This window comes from Mus caroli, chromosome 16 (assembly GCF_900094665.2).
Source record: "Mus caroli chromosome 16, CAROLI_EIJ_v1.1, whole genome shotgun sequence".
NCBI lineage: Eukaryota > Metazoa > Chordata > Mammalia > Rodentia > Muridae > Mus > Mus caroli.
Genome location: NC_034585.1, coordinates 51,739,499 through 51,759,151, shown reverse-complemented (window position 1 = coordinate 51,759,151; position 19,653 = coordinate 51,739,499). Strand labels below are relative to the sequence as shown.

At 37.5% G+C, this 19,653-nt stretch overlaps 1 protein-coding gene across 2 annotated transcripts in view; it reads left to right on the top strand.

Moving 5' to 3' along the window:
* The window catches only part of Zpld1 (zona pellucida like domain containing 1), a 70,298-nt gene that overhangs the window by 15,738 nt on the left and 34,907 nt on the right, over nt 1-19,653 (top strand). For both annotated transcript variants that reach the window (XM_021185354.1, XM_021185355.1), the window contains one exon: nt 12,879-12,992. In XM_021185354.1, coding sequence (XP_021041013.1) covers nt 12,887-12,992 — 106 coding nt within the window. In that variant the 5' untranslated portion in view covers nt 12,879-12,886. The remainder of the gene's footprint in view (nt 1-12,878; nt 12,993-19,653) is intronic.

Below are 19,653 nucleotides of genomic sequence, written 5' to 3'. Positions count from 1 at the left end.
CAAGCCCCAAGGACATCTACGCTGAAACTAGATTTCTGGGATCAGTTAGTGATTTCTGTCACCATGTGTGTAAAATGTTACCCAGACTCTAATATCTAAGAGACATTTTTATTTTTACTTTCTCTAAATGAGAGCTGAGAAAAGATGCAAAAAAAAAAAAAAAATCACTGGCTTTATTGTTTCCAAAGTTAAGAGTCTATAGAGTAAGGCGGACGTGAAGCTTTTGCTGGCGTTACCCTCATTAAATGTAAAATTGCTTCATTCAACAGAGAAGAATGATTGCCACTTGGTATTTTATTTTAGGATGTAAGTTTGTTAAATGTACTTATTTTAGACATATCCAGTCATATCCCCACCCGTGTCTCAGCTAAGCACTTTATCATTGTGCCACAGGACAGAAATATTTATGTTTCAGGAACTGCACTTTCATGCTAAATCATCTTTCATTAGATAGAAAATATTAAGTTGTTCAAAACAAATCATGGCCAACTTTTCTATTTCAAATGTAAGTTATAGAAAATTACACATGGTAAGTTATAACAATTTTGTAACTTTAGGTAGTGTATTCTTTGATGGATTTTTAAATTATTTATTGAATTTATTTATATTTAAAACTCATGTGTATTTGTGCTCATAGATTTAAATTCTGACATACAGAAAAAACTCTAAACGGAAATTTATTTTGAATAAACTTTAAAATTGCAGTGCAATTATATGTTTCTATTTTCTAAAATCCTTGGATTTTCAAGTCCACCAAAATAAATGACATCATTATTAAAAGCAAGAAAGACTTAGTAAGAAATTGTGGTATTTATATTTAGGGTTCTTTCAGCTAATAAATATTGATATTATTTATGAGGCACAGAAAATACTAGCTGAAGAAATTTTTTAAGTGAATCAATTAATCAAGTACAGACCCTAAATATACTAGTTGAGTATTTTTTAAAAATGAGGTTAATTTATCAACTAAATTTGAGTAGTTTTAATTCATGAGTTTTACATAGACATAATTTTAAATCAATTTGCACACCACAAATCCTATTTCTCTTTCCTTTTTTGTATTAAAGACATATTATCTCAATATAAATCACTTCTAGTTATTGGTGAGATGATTGGGTTTTAATTTGATTAATGTTTAGATGAAATTGAAAATTTTAATTCCATTAGTCATGGAATAACTAAACACTAAAGTACTGTCTTGACAAGGACTAAGTGTTGATTCATTCAATTTTTCACATTTTCTTTGATTAAAAGATAATCATTCATTAACAAACAGTTTTTGAGAGTCTGTAGCTGATCTTGCCCTCTGCTAGATTCTAACTCACAAAGATGAAAGCATGTTTTCATTCTTAAGTAACTTACAGATTTATTAGAAGTGAAAACAAAGGTCAGCACACAAGGGTGACTTTTGTCAGGAGGAGATGGTTGGTAATGAATGACTGGAGAGCTTTTGAGGGTTAAAGCTTGAGTAGGGGAGTGAACCTAGCAGACTATGGCTTAAAGCCAAGGTCTCTGTTTAACATACCGCAGCAAAGAAACGCCAATAACACCGACTTCAGGAGATTGTGAGCCCAGTGCGGCACAGTTTCAGGGCTACTATTATACAACGGGACACAAGCTTCTCCAGGAACACAGAGAAAAACACGATCGGCTTTAGAATGAGAGGGGGATGCACTAGTGGAGAAATGTCTCGAAAGAAGTATTAGCTGTAAAAAAGACTCTTGAAAAGCAGAATAGAAGGAGAGATTCATGTGGAGTGAGCTGGTAGTATCTGTTTTCCTGACTTCAGACAGAGGAACCAAAATGAGCTAGGATAAAGATATGCAAAATAACTTCTTATCTTGGGCAGCTGTAAGAATCTTTGAGTAGACGGATAGGTGGAGGGAAACAGAAATCTGGATTTGCTCAAGTAAGAACTGATTTATTTAGCCATATCACAGAGTCACAGAATTGGAGCTTTTTTTCTGAACAATGTCAGAAAGACAGATGTCAGTGACAAACTTGACATCATCAGGCAGAGGACAATAGACTTTATGAGCCTTAGGGATCTGAAGGAAACAAAATCATTTAGTATTTATGTTGGAAAGAATCCCCGGGTGAAAATTCTCTATACTGTTCCGTTATAAATATCATTTTGATTCAACAGCTTTTACTTTTTGTCAGAAGTATACCAAAGATGTGAAAATTGATTCCTAGTATTTTCATTGGTGCGTTTGCTGCTGATTGGTTGATTCCGGCAGGCAAGAGCTGCAGAGTTGAGGTGATAGAGAACACTGTCCTTCCTTCCTTCCTTCCTTCCTTCCTTCCTTCCTTCCTTCCTTCCTTCCTTCCTTCCTTCCTTCCTTCNCCTTCCTTTCTTTCTTTCTTTCTTTCTTTCTTTCTTTCTTTCTTTCTTTCTTTCTTTCTTTCTTTCTTTCTTTCTTTCTTTCTTTCTTTCTATTAGATATTTTCTTCATTTACATTTCAAATGCTATCCTGAAGGTCCCCTATACCCTCCCCCCTGCCCTGCTCCCCTACCCACCCATTCCCACTTCTTGGCCCTAGCGTTCCTCTGTACTGGGGTTCAGAGTCTAACTATGTGGGTAAAAATAAAGCTTATTTACCAACAAAACAAAACAGAAAACTGGTTAACACAGTCTGCTCTTTCAGAGGACCTGGGTTCTGTGGGGCAGTGGCACTGTGCCAGGAAACTTGATCAGGTTGAGTAAGTTCAGAAACATCGGTCCTCATCTGAGGACGGTAGGAGTTTCCTTGCTCCCTACCAGATTCTTGGCCTGGAACACATGACCACAGTCCCCACATAGGGATGTGACCAATGGTCATGTAGCTCAGAACAGAGTTCGACATGCTAAGGAGGTATCTAGATGGGCCCCAAGGGTTTAGCCAATGAGCTCCCCTTCCTGGCCATTCCTTCTTGCAAAAGGAATTTAATCTCTGGTCCACCCTGGGGAAGTTGTATGCACCCGTTTTCCACAACGAACAATCAATAAACAGTTTGGAACCAAAAACTGTCTCTTTCATCAAGAACTGCCTTGGGGAGCATGGAGGAAGCCTTTGTATATAGAGTCATGATGGCTGAGTCTCCCACAGAAGGCCTCTCCTTGTTCTTTGACAATCGAGGATGAGCTAAGCTGGAGTTTGCCCTCCCTCTGGTCCTGGTGTTTTCTTAGTAGGACCGAGGCCCCCCACCATTCCCAACTCCTCCATGTGGTTTCCAGCGGTGTGTTTCTCACTCAGACTGAAGCCCACATCTTAAGCTGTGTTTTCCCATCCGGTGAGCATTGTATTGGTACTTCCTGCACATCCAGCGCCTGACGCAGGGTAAATGCAGTCTAGTGTTCCATGTAGTGTTCTTCGGCTCAGCAGAGTTCCTTCCCACACCCCAGAGGCAAGGCTGAACCGGAACCATAGGGTTCAATTTCCAGAACCGACATGGTGGTTAATGGCCATCTATAAATCCAGTTCCTGGGAACCCAATGCCTTCTTTTCATCTCTATGAGCACTCATGCACTATACATATGCATAATGCAGGAAAAATGTTAATGTACATAAAAATAAAAAGAAATCTAAAAAACCCTCAAATAATTCAAAATAGAGAAAGAGAATCTCGATTCTAGAGAAACCTATTCCTCTATTTCAGTGGTTCTCAACCCTGAAAGCTTGCTAGGACCACTGAGAGAGAGATACAGAAAACTTTATTTCTTAAAATTATTCTTGAATTTAAAAAAATGTATGTTTGTGTGTGTGTATGTGTGTGTGTGCACGTATACATGCGTGCATGCCTGTGTATGTAACATGCACATTTAGAGGCCACAGGAACATGTCCAGTTTGTTCATGTATCATCTTTTTGCTTATTTTTAAAATTAGTTTATTATTTAACAATTTCTTACATTTATAAAATACATTCTGAATACATTCATCCCTCCATCTTGTTTTACCCTTTTCTCTCTCCCCCTTATTTTTGATAATGAATGAATCTGAAGTTCATCATTTGGGTTCGACTGGTCATTGAGTTTCTGGATTTTGCCTGTCTCTGAACCCCTAGTCCTGGGATTAAAGCCATAAGCATCCATGCCTTGTTGTATAGGGGGTCAGGAGATTTGAACTCAGGTCCTCTTGCTTTCACAGGAAGTGCTCTTACTCACCAAGTCGTCTCTCCAGGCTCTCTCTCTCTCTCTCTCTCTCTCTCTCTCTCTCTCTCTCTCTCACACACACACACACACACACACAGAATAAATGTAATGAAAACGTTAAATTGCAGGGGCTCTGAGTCCAACACTTAAGCACAGTGGATCTCAGTTTCTTTCCTGCTCACCATTTCATCACACGTATGTTTCAGTGCTGCTCATCATTTCATCCCATGTATGTTATGGTGCTGCTCGCAAACAACTAAATTCGGAATTTTAGAAGTACTTTGGTAACTGATTCTTACTTCTCATCATTCAGATTGTTCATAGAAAACCTGCATTAGTCATTTGCCATCAATTGATATGACTAACAGGTCAAGGTGGTTTGTTTGGCCCCCTGGCAATATTCAAAGGGAGGTCACAAAATGTATTATCTCCCCTGAAACAACAAGTAATATAAGAACCCAGGAACAATAATGAGCACAGGACTAAATATGCATTTTAGGCAAAATAAAATATGAGTACAAATTACCAGTGGCCTATTTTATTTTGTGAATATTGTTTCCTGAAGCCATTCAAGAAAAAAAAAAAAAACACCAAAATCGTCATAGGAGACATTAAATAAATATATGCAGCCAATGGCAACACACTTTCTTATATAATTTAAACTTTACAATTATATTATATTATGTTATATTGTTTTGTTATGTTATGCTATATTATATTAATGAGAGGACTAATGCATTCTTTAGCACTATGGAGTGCCTTTCTTAGGATGAAAACATGAAGATAGAATCTTCTGTGTGTAGCATCTACATCAACTTTCAGGGTAGGAGGAAGCAGGGCACCAGAGCCTTCGGATATAGTGAAGTCTGAGTTTGTGTAATGGGCATAGGTGGTTTCTTTCTGCAGCTGCTAAAGCCTCCTAGGTTTATAGTCTCCTTTTAGATTGAGAGCATTCTGTAGCAATCATATGTCATACTTGAGGTAATGGACATAAGTTAATCGTGTAACTCTGCCAAACCACACTGATAATTAGTACAGAAGAGAGGAAGAATCCAAACCCAATGTTAGGTTTTATACAATTTTTCTTTTGTAATTGTGACATATATATCACATTCCTGGAAATAGATAATGTACCACGAAATACCATTTTGGAAGCTAGGAGAAAGCTATTAGATGCCTAGACTACATTTTATGATAGTGAGACTTTTTTTTTTTAAAGAAGGAATCTTTCATTGCACCTAAGTTATGTACTCTAAGTTGATATCTGGAGTTAACACATAATGGTGAAACTAAAATATTTTCCTTTTGATCTCAAACTTCCTAAGAGCATAAACAAATACTGTGTACATTAATGCCTGTCACACCATACTGGCATTTATTCTCAACAATCAACCACAATTACCACAAACTACATAAATAGTCTTTCTATTATTCTAGTTACTGGGTTCATTACTATGTAAATATGGACACAATTCAAGCTGATTCACTTTCCTTGCATTTAATTTCAATGTAACTCTCACATACAATAACATCTAGTGTAAAATTTTAATAGTATTTTTACTAATGTGTGTGTGTGTGCACGTGCATGAATGTGTATATGCACATGAGAATGCACACACATATGTATGTGCTACCAGTTGGTATGGGGATGTCAGAGGACAAATTTTTAAAAATTGTGTTTTCTTATACCATGCTGGTCTTGGGATCAAACTCAGGTTGTCAGGTTTGGAGGCAAGTGCCTTTGCCTGGTCAGTCATCTTGCCAGAACAATATTCGTGTTATGTGAGACACACATTGATATATTGGAAAATACATCCCAAGAATTTAAGGATTAATAGTCAACAAAATATATAAATCCCCAAATTATCCTTCCAGATCTTAAGGTTCAATTTTACTTCTAGAATTTTACAGTCATTGATAAGCATTAATTTTCAAAGTGAGCATTTTCAGTCTTGATCTGACTCTCAGCTGTTTCCTTCAATATAAGAGTGGATTCCTTAAGTCAGCCCTTCCTAAGGTTCCCAGCTAAACTACATTATTCCATCAGACTTCCCTGAAGGATCTTCTATGCTTCTTTTCCAGCATAATAAAACATATTTGCAAGCGTCTTTTCACACATGTGATTATTAATATGATAGTGACCCACTCTTAAGTCTATAAACTCTGTGAATGTAAGCACCATGCCTACTTTGCTCACCACTGCGCCTAAGGAACTCTGGGTGTTAAACTTAAATAAAAATACTTGATAATTACTTGTAATAGGAAAAGAGTGAACGAATTGGCATAAAAATTTAAAATGGTGAAAACTTCTTATAAAGTCTTGTTCACCAAGACAAGGATACTTTACGTCAAAATGCTTGCTGACAGGAGCCTGATAGAGCTGTCTCCTGAGAGGCTCTGTCAGAGTTTGACCAATACAGTTGCAGATTCTTGCAGCCAACCATCAGACTGAGCACAGGGACCACAATGGAGGAGTTAGTGGAAGGACTGAAGGAGCTGAATGGGTTTGCAACCCCATAAGAAGAACAACAATATCTACCAATCAGACCCTCCAGAACTCCCAAGGACTAAACCACCAACCAAAGAGTACACACAGAGGGACCGAAGGCTACAGCTGCATATGAAGCAGAGGATGGCCTTATCTGGCATCAATGGAGGGGAGGCCCTTGGTCCTGTGAAGGCTTGATGCCCTAGCATAGGGGAATGCCAGGGCACTGAGGTGGGAAAGGGTGGGTGGGTGGGGGAGAACCCTCATTCAAGCAGGGGAAAGGGGTATGGAATAGGGGTTTGTGGAGTGGAAACTGAGAAGGGGGATAACATTTGAAATGTAAATAAATAAAATAACCAATAAAAATATATATGCATAACTGTATTAACTAAGGCATGCAGTTATATTTCAATCATTTCAAACCATTGGCATTAATATATTTTTTATTATCGAGAAATTAGTTATAGGCAGCTGGAACAACTCATCATAGTATCCTTGTTGTATCCTTGCTGACCCTTTGTTGTATCCTCCAATAAATATTTTGTAGATCATCTCTATTAAGAAAGAAATATTTTCATTCTGTAATAGTCATACTAATAGTCAATTTTCTGATTAGAGGGAAGTGATTCTTTATGCTAATAAATGCAAATTATCATTTTATTATTAATTGGTTATGATTATATTCCACGTAAGATGAGAAACGTCAGTATACTAGCATGGCTTCAAAGCTCATTCAGAATGATAAAATATACAAATATATTACAAAAGAACTTGATGAATTATAAAGGAAAAAAAAAGCTTTTAAAGTGATTTAATCCAATCTGTCAATTCGCTTACTCCCCTCAAACTAAGGTACAGAATAAATGTTCTAAGCCAGATACTGTGCATTAGTTAATCCCTGGATGACTCGAGGAAACCCTGAACAGATAGACAAATGAAGGAGATTGCAGAAAGAAATAAGTGATCACTCCCACTGTGCCAGGTAATACTGGCAGAGGTTTTTTCTCATAGGAGCAGCCTTTAGCTTTCATATTTCCTTGTGGCGTATACATCAGCAGATGCAGATCCATAACATTTTGCAATGTGCTCTTGATGGCAACACAGGTTTCCCTTTTTATCTGAGGTGTGATTCAGAGACTACATGGTGAGTTTTATTCTTTGTTTAGCAAGACAAGGACACTTTATGTTAAAGAATATATATGTGCCTAATAACGGATGTTTCAGCTGAAGGTTTTATATTTTCATTTTCCGTTTCATGTATATGTTGCCTCTAGTGTCCAAGCATAATAGAAATAAACAATATAGAGCTTGAGTCTAGACACTCTGTCAAAACCATCTTTCTTTATTAAAAAATTATGGTCTCCAGTACTCCAGCACTTTAAAAACCATGATTTTGGAGTGTGGGCCAAGGCATTCTTTTTTTTTTTTTTTTCCTTAGTGGGAAGACTGCAGCAGCAGGATTCATAACTCAATGAGACAGTAGCTTCCCTGGAAAGCATCAGTGCTTCTTTGCCTAGGTCCTAATGCTTTCTTCTGAGAAGGAAATGGACCTTCATTCCTTTACCTTCAACTTTGGCATAGGTTGAAATACACACATTTATCTCATATCTTTCCCTGGAAACTTTGGTTTCCAGCGGTTTCAAAGCTGCTTCAACTGTTTAAGATGCTCCCCGTGGGGGAGGCCATCATATATGTTGCAGAAACTTTGGAATGTGTCTCTGCCAGCCAGACACTGCATACCTGTTGGGAAGCTAGAGTGAAGAAGTAGGGCAGGAGAGATGTACTGGACATCAGTGATGCTGAAGAATAAACTGCAGAATCTTGTGAATCATGTATGTGTGTGTGTGTGGAGCGTGTGTGAGTTTGTGTGTGTATATGTTTGTGTATGCATGTATGTGTGTGCATTAGTGTGTGTCTCTGTGTGTGTGTGCATTTCAAACTCTCATATTCAGCTTAGTGAAAAAGCTCCAAATTTGGACGGATTATTCATTTGAGGAAATTGTATGAAGTCCATACAATTTAGAAAGCATGGGCTTTAAATAAGCTATTGTACCCATTTGTCTTTGCAAAAGTTATTTCTTACGTACAGAGAAATTTATTTCCAGGCATGTTCAATCCCTTCACCACCCTATGCCCAGTTGCTGGGGCTCAGGGGAGGTGGTGGTGGTTCCCCCTCCCCCACAGGTCTCAGGGGTGTTGGTGGTGGTACAGACTCCTCCCATGTTATAGGGGTGATGATACTTAATATTTCTAGGCACTACTTAGTATTCGCATTTTCATGCCAAAAAAAAGGTGATACAGCTTTTTAAGATGTCTGAGAATAATTTATGCACTAAAAAGTTTTCTTTCTTTTTAATTTGGGTATACTTAGATAGAAAAAAAAAGAAGTATTAGTTAGATAGAAGAGCCGACTGTTTGTAAATTAGAGCTGTTCTTATGGACCAATGTTATGTCTCTGACGGCATCACATTCTCTTTCAGCACTGTCCCCACCTCCTCATTGCTTGCTCTTCATCTATTGTTAACCCCATAGCATTTATCACATACATATTGTATATTGTACTTATAGATTGTTTTTTATTTCTTTTACTAAAATATAAGTCCTATGCAAGCTTTTTCCTCTTGCTGTCTCATGCTTCTCTTATAGTGCTGGTTACATGAAAACAGCCAATAATTATTTGATAAATTGATAAAAGAAAAATACGACACTGATTAAGGGTACTTTGTGAGTACTGCATTCTCATTTGGTTTGGTGCTATGTGCATCGTGTTTTGGATTAGTATGTCACAAAATGACTGTGGTAGCTTCTAGAGTCTGAGAATAAATCCCACTACAAGCTGGATGTTTTGCCCTGAGCTGGTTTCATAACAATTCAAATTCTTTATTTTCTTTCCCCCAAGAATAAAGAGAATAAATTGCACATTTGGTTAAACCAAATGTATGTATGAAGTGCTTAAAACATTCTGGTATACAGTCAGCCCTTATAATCCATTTGTGCTTTCATTAAGTCAATTTGCAAAAAGAATAATATTCTTCATGCTATCACTGAGTAAATGAAATAGAGTTATGGAAATTATGTAGATATTAAGAAATGTTTTTCCTCAATCATCAGATTCATTTTGCTCAGGGCATATATAAGCATACATTATTAATATAATTTAATTTTTGTACAGTAGCAGGACATTAATTATATTTATTGAACAAACCCAAATGAAGTCAAACTGTAGTGCAAACATTGCAAAGGTCAAGCTGAATTCTGAATTGTCGACTGCCATTTCCTAAGTCTGTGACCCTGTGTAACTCAATTAAAGTCTTGTGCATGGGGAAAGCCAAGTCTCTGCTACTTGCTGAATATTAAGCACAACTCTGTTTACAACATACCAAGTTGAAAGAAAAATAAGTTTTAAACTATGATAATATAATGTGTTTATGTAAAATGTTCTGTAAAATGGTGTTTATGAAAGAATTGTATTGATGTATACAAAGTTAAATGAGAAGCATTTTTTTTTAATTTTTCATTTCAAATTTAATCCTAAGTAAGAAAATTAGAAAACATACCTACGAAGAACTTTCTATTTTGAAAGAAAATTTGTGTATTGATATGTGGGAAAACAATTCATTCAACATAAGGCTTCCTTTGTGTTGTTAATACCTATTAGTACAGTGTCAGAAATGTCAGGGCGCTTTTGTTAAGTTGACTTTTACAAGTTCTTTCTCTTTTCCTTCGTCTTGTTTTGGAAACAAAGTTTTATTATGTAGCCAGCCTTGAATTCATGATGATTTTGCCTCTTTAGTGTCCCGATTTCTAGGATTATACATGTACAGTACCACAGGTTTTAGCTATTATGACTAAAGCAGTGTGTGGTGACCCTGAACTGTGATCTCAAAGCTTTCTGTGTGTTCAGAATCTAGAGATAATAAGCTCTTAAGATTAGCATCTTGGTTTTGAAATGACAAATCTGACAAATGGCTAAGAAGAACCTGAATCCATATTTGCTAACATAAAAAGTAAGTGTGTTTTCTCTTAGAGTAAGCTGCCTCTACTGCTGCCTCCTTGGTCTCTTTTGGGCAATCTCAGATTTGATGTGTAGTTGAAAGGCAAACATTTTACTACTGTCCTTGGTAGACTGGTCCAATTAGCTGGAGTATTCATCCACTTTTGAAAACACAGACTGTCTCATATTATATTTTTTTCCATAGTGAGAAAAGGGAGCGTCCCTCAAAAAGCACATATCTGTTTTCAAACTTGTATCAGTAGGACAAAATTTACTAATCCGCAGAAGGGAAGACCTGTTAAATATTACAAACTCTGAAAATGCAAAGGAAACAGCCAATGATTCTGAAGAGAAATGAGAATGACACCTGACTTACTCAGTTAACTGTTGAGACTCACATAGCTCATGCAGCAGGCTTGCTATCAGAAAACACTGCAAACAGAACTGTGAGAATGGAATCGCATTTTCTTCACTAGTTTTTATGTCAACTAAACTCCTCAATATTCTGTTTCCCTCTTTTGTACGTAAAGTAATGATCACAACCTCATCTACTCATTAAAGGAAGATAAATGAGAAGGTACAGGTGGAAATCTGCCCCACCCATGTGTAGAGTGCATACTTGGGAGGTTGGGTTTTGCTTCTGCAAATAAAAATAATCTAACCAGATAAAATTTCTGGCTATGGACCGATCAGCCACACCACTTTTGTAAGGGGTGAAGTGAGGTGGAAAAAATAGTGTAGACTTAAGAGTTTCCAGTATTTGAGGGGCTTAATAGGGTCCATAGTAGTATGGGTGTGGCAATACAGCATTCCATCCAGTCTGCCCTGCTTCTTTTTCCTAGCCATCTTCCAGAGCCTACAAAAGAAGTGCTTGTTCTGTTCTATTTTAAGTGTCTTGAGGACCTAGACTGTGGTAATGTATATGTGGCCAGCAAAACCCAGGGTGTGGGGCAGCTATTCCTGTGAGTCCTTTGTTTATAGCGAATAACAAGGAATTAGAAGACTTGTTCTCAGAGACGTCATGAGGAGGCATTGTGACTGAGATGTGGTAACACCAGAGGAAGGATGCTTCTGTTGAGTTATTTGTTCAGTCTATTTTTGAGAGTAAAATCATACCTTCCTTTCCCACATCCTCACCAAACTGACTCTGTTCACCATAAACTTTTTCTTCTAAAACGATGTTTCAAAAGAGAGGCGGTTTCCTTCCTTTTATTGAAGACTTTGTAAATCATACAAGGCAGATCTTTAAAGGCAGTTCAAACATCGTTTTTACCCCCCCAAAGCCCAAGCTTTTAAAATGCACTTGATTGAGTAAACATTTATGCTTTCATTTTTTTGTGTGCCTTTTATGTGTAGTCACAAACCACTAACTGAAATGATGTTTTTTTTTTCCCTCCCTCGGCTCCCCCCACCTTTTCAGTGTACAAACTATACTGTGGGAATAAATTGAACATTTCTGGAAGCCATTTTAACTTCATCAGGCCAATAAAAGCTCATCCAAGAAAACATTATTGAACATTCAGTCAATGCCCATTTATTTTTCAAACCCACATTGGCATCTTACAGAACAACTTCCTTTACTTTATCCCAGGAATTCAGTGTTTTTGTGCAAAGCTATTAGTCTTCATATCCCATTAAGAAACAGGCATTTATTGGAACATCTACAGTGTTACTCAGGCGCATACAGCTTTCCTAGTTTTTTGCTTGATTTCTCTGTTTCCCAAGAAAGTATTCCACAAACCATTGATTCTTGAGACAATGTCACAGTCTAGAACTGCTTTGTGGAAAGAAAACAAAAACTTCTGATGTTATTTGGTCATTGATAATATTCTCGGAATAGTACACTGAATGCTTGAATATACTAGACCGTTTGTGCACTGATATCAGACATGAACTGCTGCCTCTAAATTTGCTCATTTATTTAGCTGCACGGTGTGAACTGGATAGATACTGGGTTGAGTTCATCCTATTTACAACACTTTTTTTTCTTTTTCATGCTTCATATGGTTTAGAAACAGTTCTTCTAGTACAAAGACATAACATTTTTTTTTTTTTACCATTATCAAACCAAGGTCAAGGAAATGAAATAATCTGGTATAAAAAGAAATCTGTTCTCACATTCTGTGATTACTTTTTATGGACCCCAGGCTTTGACTGTCTAGCCATACATTGCTTATCTGACAAAAGGCGAAATCTGCTTCAGTCTTTTCAGCAAGAAAGGATGATGCTGGTGATGTGTACATGCTCGTTATCCTTCCTTAGGTTTTGCCATGGAACGAATATGGTTGCTGTTCCTTCTAGCGATTAGAGTGATTCCAGGGTCTGCTCAGTTCAACAGTTACAACTGTGATGCCAACCTCCACAGCAGATTTCCTGGTGAGTCTGACCTTCATCTACTGTCTAATTACTTCTGGAAAGAACAGTTATATGTGAATAGTCAATCATCTAAATACATATAGAAAATGAGGTCTGTCCCTTTATATTGTAGATATTAGCAAATGGAAGATGAGATGAAGACACATTTTTTATGGAATTTTAATTTATATTCCTAGTAACATACAGAATTGTCAGCAAAGTTAATAATATCATAATAACTGTCCACAAATGTAAAAAAATATTGGCCAGTGGGCAATCAATTTTGAGTCTAATTGCCTTCAAAATATTTACCTAATCGATGACTTTTTTAGCTTGATTATTTCAGACTTTTAAAACTGATTTACATGAGCATATATTTATGTGGGAGTCATACTTAATGAAATAACCATGAAATATTGTGTGATACTTCTAAAATACTGCACAGGTCAACTTTTGAAAGAATTTCACAAAAACCTATCAATATAGCAGTTGGGAAATTTTGCCATATTAGTGGGTAAATCTTACAGGTCAGTAAAGCAACACATAATAAGGATGTAATCTATATCTAATGTAAGTATCATGATGCATTTGCTAGGGTTGCACCATCTGCAATCCATATTTAAAAAGTTAAGATCAGAGAATCAGAAAATGGTTTTTCAAGTCCGTCATGTGAACTTCAAGATTCTGCCTTCTTCATCCTTGCCAAACTCCCATTTTTTGGAAGATATGAGAGCAATAAACTGGAATAGAGCAGTCAGTGGATGGTTTCATTTGTTGAAGTGATAGTTTTGCATCAGAATCAAGCCTGGAGTGTGGCCAAATGGTTTCATAAACTCAGATCTATTGTCTGGGCTCTTCTTCTCTGAGGCAAAATCATTGTGGCAGATGCTCAAAGGTGAACCTGAAGCGTGTGTGAAGGTGAAGCTTTAATAGCATTGAGTGTCACAAAGGAATTCTCTTTAAAAATTGTCTTTAGAGTGGGTAACTTCAAGCATACCCATAAGTACGATTATTTAAAAAATACACACCCTCAAATTGGTCATACAGATTGATTTACTATGCACATTTTTAATTTTTGGTCCATCTCTCCTTTCCACTCCTATTTCTGAACTATTTAAAAGTAAATTTACTTTTTTCTGCTTTGGTATGCATATCTAATAGAAATAACTTTAAAAATCATCAAACTTTATGCACATAACTAACACACTTATTAATTCCTTGATATGCTTTAATACCCAGCCAAGTTGCCTCTAATTTGGTCATTTGTTCTAACTATAGAATCTATAGGATCCTGACACTCTGATTTCCACTGAGTATAAGTCAGAGGTGCTGTCAACATGCTCTTCTTGCATATCCTGAGAACTAATTAAAGCTGTACTTTTGAGTAAATTATGTTCAGTTGTTTTGTCAAGAATGTTCTCTGTAATATTATGTAAGGGAAATGTTCTTACTTTATTTTGTAGGCAGAAAAGAGACACTGAATCCTTTTTAACATGTTTTTTGACAGGTGTTATATGGTCTGTTTTGTTTCATGAAGACATGTTTGAAAAAGAGTGAAGTTAGAAAAGACTATGGGCAGAGAGAAAGATTATGAAGCTCCTGGCAGTTGGGGTAATAGAAGGAGATATCTTTGTTAAGAGAAATGTTTGTGTTGGACTCAGTGGAGCATGGGATTGATTTGATTTGGGAGAGAAAGGGAAGGCTGGACAGTGTTTTGCCTGCAAGCAACTGGTGTTGATGCTGTTAACTAATGTGGAAAATAAAAAAAAAAAACACTGTGTGATTTAAAAGGAAAGTTGGGATCTGGAAATAATGGGTTAGGGAACTTTCTGGAGAATGGAAAGTGGTATTGTCTTTCTCCTAGCAGGAAGTTCAGACCCAGGTCTGAGTGAGGGCTGTCACAAGTGAAGGCAGCTCTATCAGAACTGAATCTCTGCTTCGAGTGTGAACAGGAAATGGGGCGAGCATAAATATGGCTTGTAAAAAAAAAGGCTACTGTTAAGATTATAGATTATCTTTACGATGAAGGAAAAACAAGAGTAGCCTAAGACAGAAATAGAAGAAAGTGTTTTTGGATGCTGAGCCCTGAGCTTTCACAGTGAAAAATCCTCAGAGACCGGAAATATGAAGAAGGAAATCGCTAACGTAATGGAGAAAGAATATAGAATGTTATAGGCAAGGGTGCAACGCTGTGAGTGTAAGAACTGCTTTTATTTGTTTATTTAGGAGAGAAGGAAAAAAATAAAGACACAAACCGAGAAGGGCAGAGGTACTGATTGTTTTCCCCAAATCAGGCCTTGAGAGGTAGCCTTTGTGAGACCTGAGAGACCTCAGGGCTTGGGAGGGTAATTTGGACATGCCTACCTGGGTAGGTAAGGGAGCTGGCTCACTTCTTCAATAGATTGTTCAGCAGAGACAATCTGGATGATGTAATTCTGTGTGCCTCCTCCTCTCCCTCCTCCTCCTTCTCCTCCCGCTCCTCCTCCTCCTCCTCCTCCTCCTCCTCATTTCTTCTTCCATGCTTATATATTTTCTCTTTTAATTTTTTTTATAAAGTAATTTTCATACATTGTATTCTGATCATGGTTGTCTCCCACCCCGCAACTCCTCTCAGATCCTTCCCACAGTCCCACTCGCTCAACGCCACACCCTTTCTTTTCCTCTAAGTGGCATAAAACATGTTGATTGGCCATAAAATAATTAGGACACCAAGAGATTTTATTTATTCTGTGCTATAAAATGAAGAACTAAGTTAAAACATTCATCTATGATGGTTAATAACAAAACTCGTTTGAGTAGATGTGGAATCCATTACCTCACTCGAAGTACTAAAATCTGTATTTACACAAGACAAATGAATCTAATGTAGGTTTATGATTAATAACTGACTGTGAGATTTTGCTTTCTTCCAGAGTCCATTATTCCATTAAAAAGGACAATCATTCCATTAAAAAGGATTGAGAAACTGTTACTGAAAACAGAATCTCCTGGTCTAAAACTCCCGCATGCCTCTATCGTAAAGAAGAAAACACTAATCTCAGCATGTCATGTGTACCATGTCGAAGGCATGCAGAGTGCAAAGACTAAAGGATTTCTGCACTTTTAACCTAGCCAAGTAACAGCCATAGCATATGTTTTTAGGACAAACAACTGCCGTTTGCGTAAGACTGTGACAGTGCTGCTAGTAATGTATCCTAACTTTACCTGGTCATGCTAACAAGGTCATGGGTGACAGATACCAGAGATTTCCAAATGTACATACTTTTTTTTTTTTTGAAAATTTGTATTAGATATTTTCTTTATTCACATTTCAATGTTATCTCCTTACCCAGTCTCCCCTGTGCCCCCTCGGAACCCTCTATCCCATCCCCCTTCCCTGCTTCTATGAGGGTGTTCCACCCACTCCTGCTTCCCCATCCTGGCATTCCCCTACACTGGGGCATTGAGCCTTCACAGGAACAAGGGCCTCTCCTCCCATTGATGTCTGACCTCTATACAGTCACCCACATACACCTATTGTTAAAACTGAAAATTTGTATTAAAGGAAAAAAAACCCTCCTAAAACCCAAATAAAGCAGAAGTCTCAGGAGAGGCTTTAGGTTTTACGAGTATTACTTCATATTCTTTCTTGGTTTGCAGGTTGTTTGCAAAAAGAACAGAGTGAGCAAATAAAGCCTAAAAGTTAATTGCTCATTGCCCTTTGGCTTTAGTTTCTGAATCAGAGCTTTTCTTGGGGTCATTAGGAGTTCCAGGATCTACTCCAATCCTCAGCACTGTGATGGAATGGCAATGAGTCTGGCAAGAGAGAGAGGACCATCTAAATGCAAAGCAATGTTAATAACGATGGGAATTATCATCTTGCCCTATCTGACCTCTGGTGTTTCAGGACACTGGTGTTATTTTCTCTAATTTCCATGGCATTTATTCTTGGGTGGAGATAACCACCATGGTCCTAACTTGTTTAAATTTAAAGAAATACCACCTAATTTTAAAAGTAGTGATTGCTTTGCTGCCCTTGCTAGTGACAAGGAGCAGACTTATGAGCCACCAAGAGATGCTACTTGCACACTACTCGGACTAAACTCATAGATTACTTTCAGAGACTAAAGGCTATTCTTGGACAGGCTAAGCCTACAGACAGATGAAAGCACTGTCCTTTGAGATTGAGGGATACCTTTTAGAACCAGCCTTTGATTTAGAAGGGAGGAGAGGAGAAAGGTTAGACAAAATGTATAGCCTGTGAGGAAGTTTTTAATGATAAAAGTACAACCAAAGAGACCACTGGGGACTAGAACACTTACGTTCTGAAACTGTCATAGTGTAAAACTAAACTCTGGGCAAGTTGATGTTTTATAACTTTTGATTTGACATTTTATTAAAATAGCACTAATAATAATAACATGTTTCATTTTTTTTTTTTGTTTTTTGGTTTTTGAGACAGGGTTTCTCTGTGTAGCCCTGGCTGTCCTGGCACTCACTCTGTAGACCAGGCTGGCCTCGAACTCAGAAATCCGCCTGCCTCTGCCTCCCGAGTGCTGGGATTAAAGGCATACGCCACCATGCCCGGCTGTTTCATATATTATTAAGTATATCTCTTTTTTATTTCTCACAACAAACAAGTAAAGTCATTTTTAAATGTCATTTTGTAATAGAAAAACAGAATTATATTTTGTCTATATTTGTCAGGGTTCACTAGAGTTACAGAAATTATGGAATGTGTCTATATATTAAGGGAATTTATTGTAACGATTTACAGTCTGTGGTCCAACTAACCCAACAATGCACAGCTGTGAATGGGAAGTCCAAAATCTAGTAGTTACTCAGTCCCATGAGGCTAGTTGTCTCACCTGGTCTTCTCTATACGATGGAATCCTGAAACAGTAGCTTCTAACAGATGTGCTGGTAAGTAAGTGCAAGCAGGCCAAGAAGTCTTCCTTTTTCCAATGTCCTTATATCGGCCTCCAGCAGATAGTGTGTCTCAGATTTAAGGTGTGTACCATGACACCTGGATTGAAACTTATTTTGTCCTAGAGATTTACTTGCCTAAGTCTCCTGGGATTAAAAGCATCTTTATCTTGCCTGGGCCTAAGCTTTTCTTTGCTACTATGCCTCAAGATCTCCATGCTAAGTTCCAGGACAGAAGCCTGTGTCTTCCAACCTCAAGATCTAGATCACAGGAATGTTCTCCAATTCTGGATTGTAGTTCATTCCAGATGTAGTCAAGTTGACAACCAGGAATGGCCATACTTCAGGTTAACAGTCAACAGTGATATAAAAGCTAGCACTCTTTCTATCATATGTTCAAGCACCTGGCCTCCAATGACCTTTGGATAGCAAGATCAAAAGATGATGTCAGGAGGAAGAATCACATATAAAATATTGCTTTATTAAAGAAGAAAAATGTCGGGCATGGTGGCACACACCTTTAATCCCAACACTCGGGAGTCAGAGGCAGGTGGGTTTCTGAGTTCGAGGCCAGCCTGGTGTACAGAGTGAGTTCCAGGACAGGGAGAGCTACACAGAGAAACCCTGTCTCGAAAATAAATAAATAAATAAATAAATAAAATAAAAAAGCTACATAGTGAGTATATTTGTTTAACCTTTTCAAGATTTGGTTGATACTGAAACATTTTTCTTGTAATATCTATCAAATATTTCAACAAACCTGAGTGTCCTGCAGTAAATAAAATGAAGAATCACTCGTTCAGTTAGTATTGAGTTCATTTTGTGTTTGGCTTTGCTTAGTTGTTGTGTTGTTCCATTTTTGAGGATCAGGGAGTAGAATAATGATTTCAGGGACTGTGGCTTGTTCTCTGTGAAGATAAAGAAAGCCAATTCTCCTGTCTTCCTACTTGGGGCAGCATTTTGGTCTCTTGTTTTTCAAGAGGATGCTTGCTTCCTGCTTTGTACCTGTGATCATAATTATTAAACCGATGAGGCTGAAGAACTGGGCCAGGCATTGAATACCAGTCACAGTCTTATTAATTGACAGTGATATAGCATCGTGGAGGAGTTAGCAATTAGTCAGCAAGAGCAGCAACTGAATAATTCAGGGTCCACTCCTCTTTAATAGCAAGCTTATTTACTACATGAGAATTGCATTTCCATTGTAAAAGTAAAACTTGTATCACCCTCTCCTTTTTTTTTTCCTTCCTTAAAACATTTATCAGACTCCTCTGGTTACAAAGTACAGCAGCCAATGTGATTATAAGTCTTCAAGTTTGCCTCAGACGCCACATGAATATCTGAAAGCCCAGAAAACAGCAGCTTGTATTTGCTAACGAGAAACAGATGTTGCCATGAAAAAATAAGGTGGCGAGAAACCTGTTCAATATAGAGAGGAAACTTGAATCCCTAATCCACTTTAAATTCTTCATCAGCTGCTGGTATTTTGCGTAGATGAAATATCAATACCCCTTAAGGACTTCTTGCTGTTTTAGTACCAAAGCCTCATTCTTGTATTAAAAACTTTGTGAAAGGAAATATAACTTTCAAAAGGAGTTAAAGAAACACACTGTGATGGTTTGTATATCCTTGGATCAGGGAGTGGCACCATCTGAAGATTTGGCCGCGTTGGAATAGGTATGACCTGGTTGGAATGGGTGTGTCACTGTGGGTGTGGGTATAAGATCCTCACCCTAGTTGCCTGGAAGTCAGTCTTCCACTAGCAGCCTTTGGATGA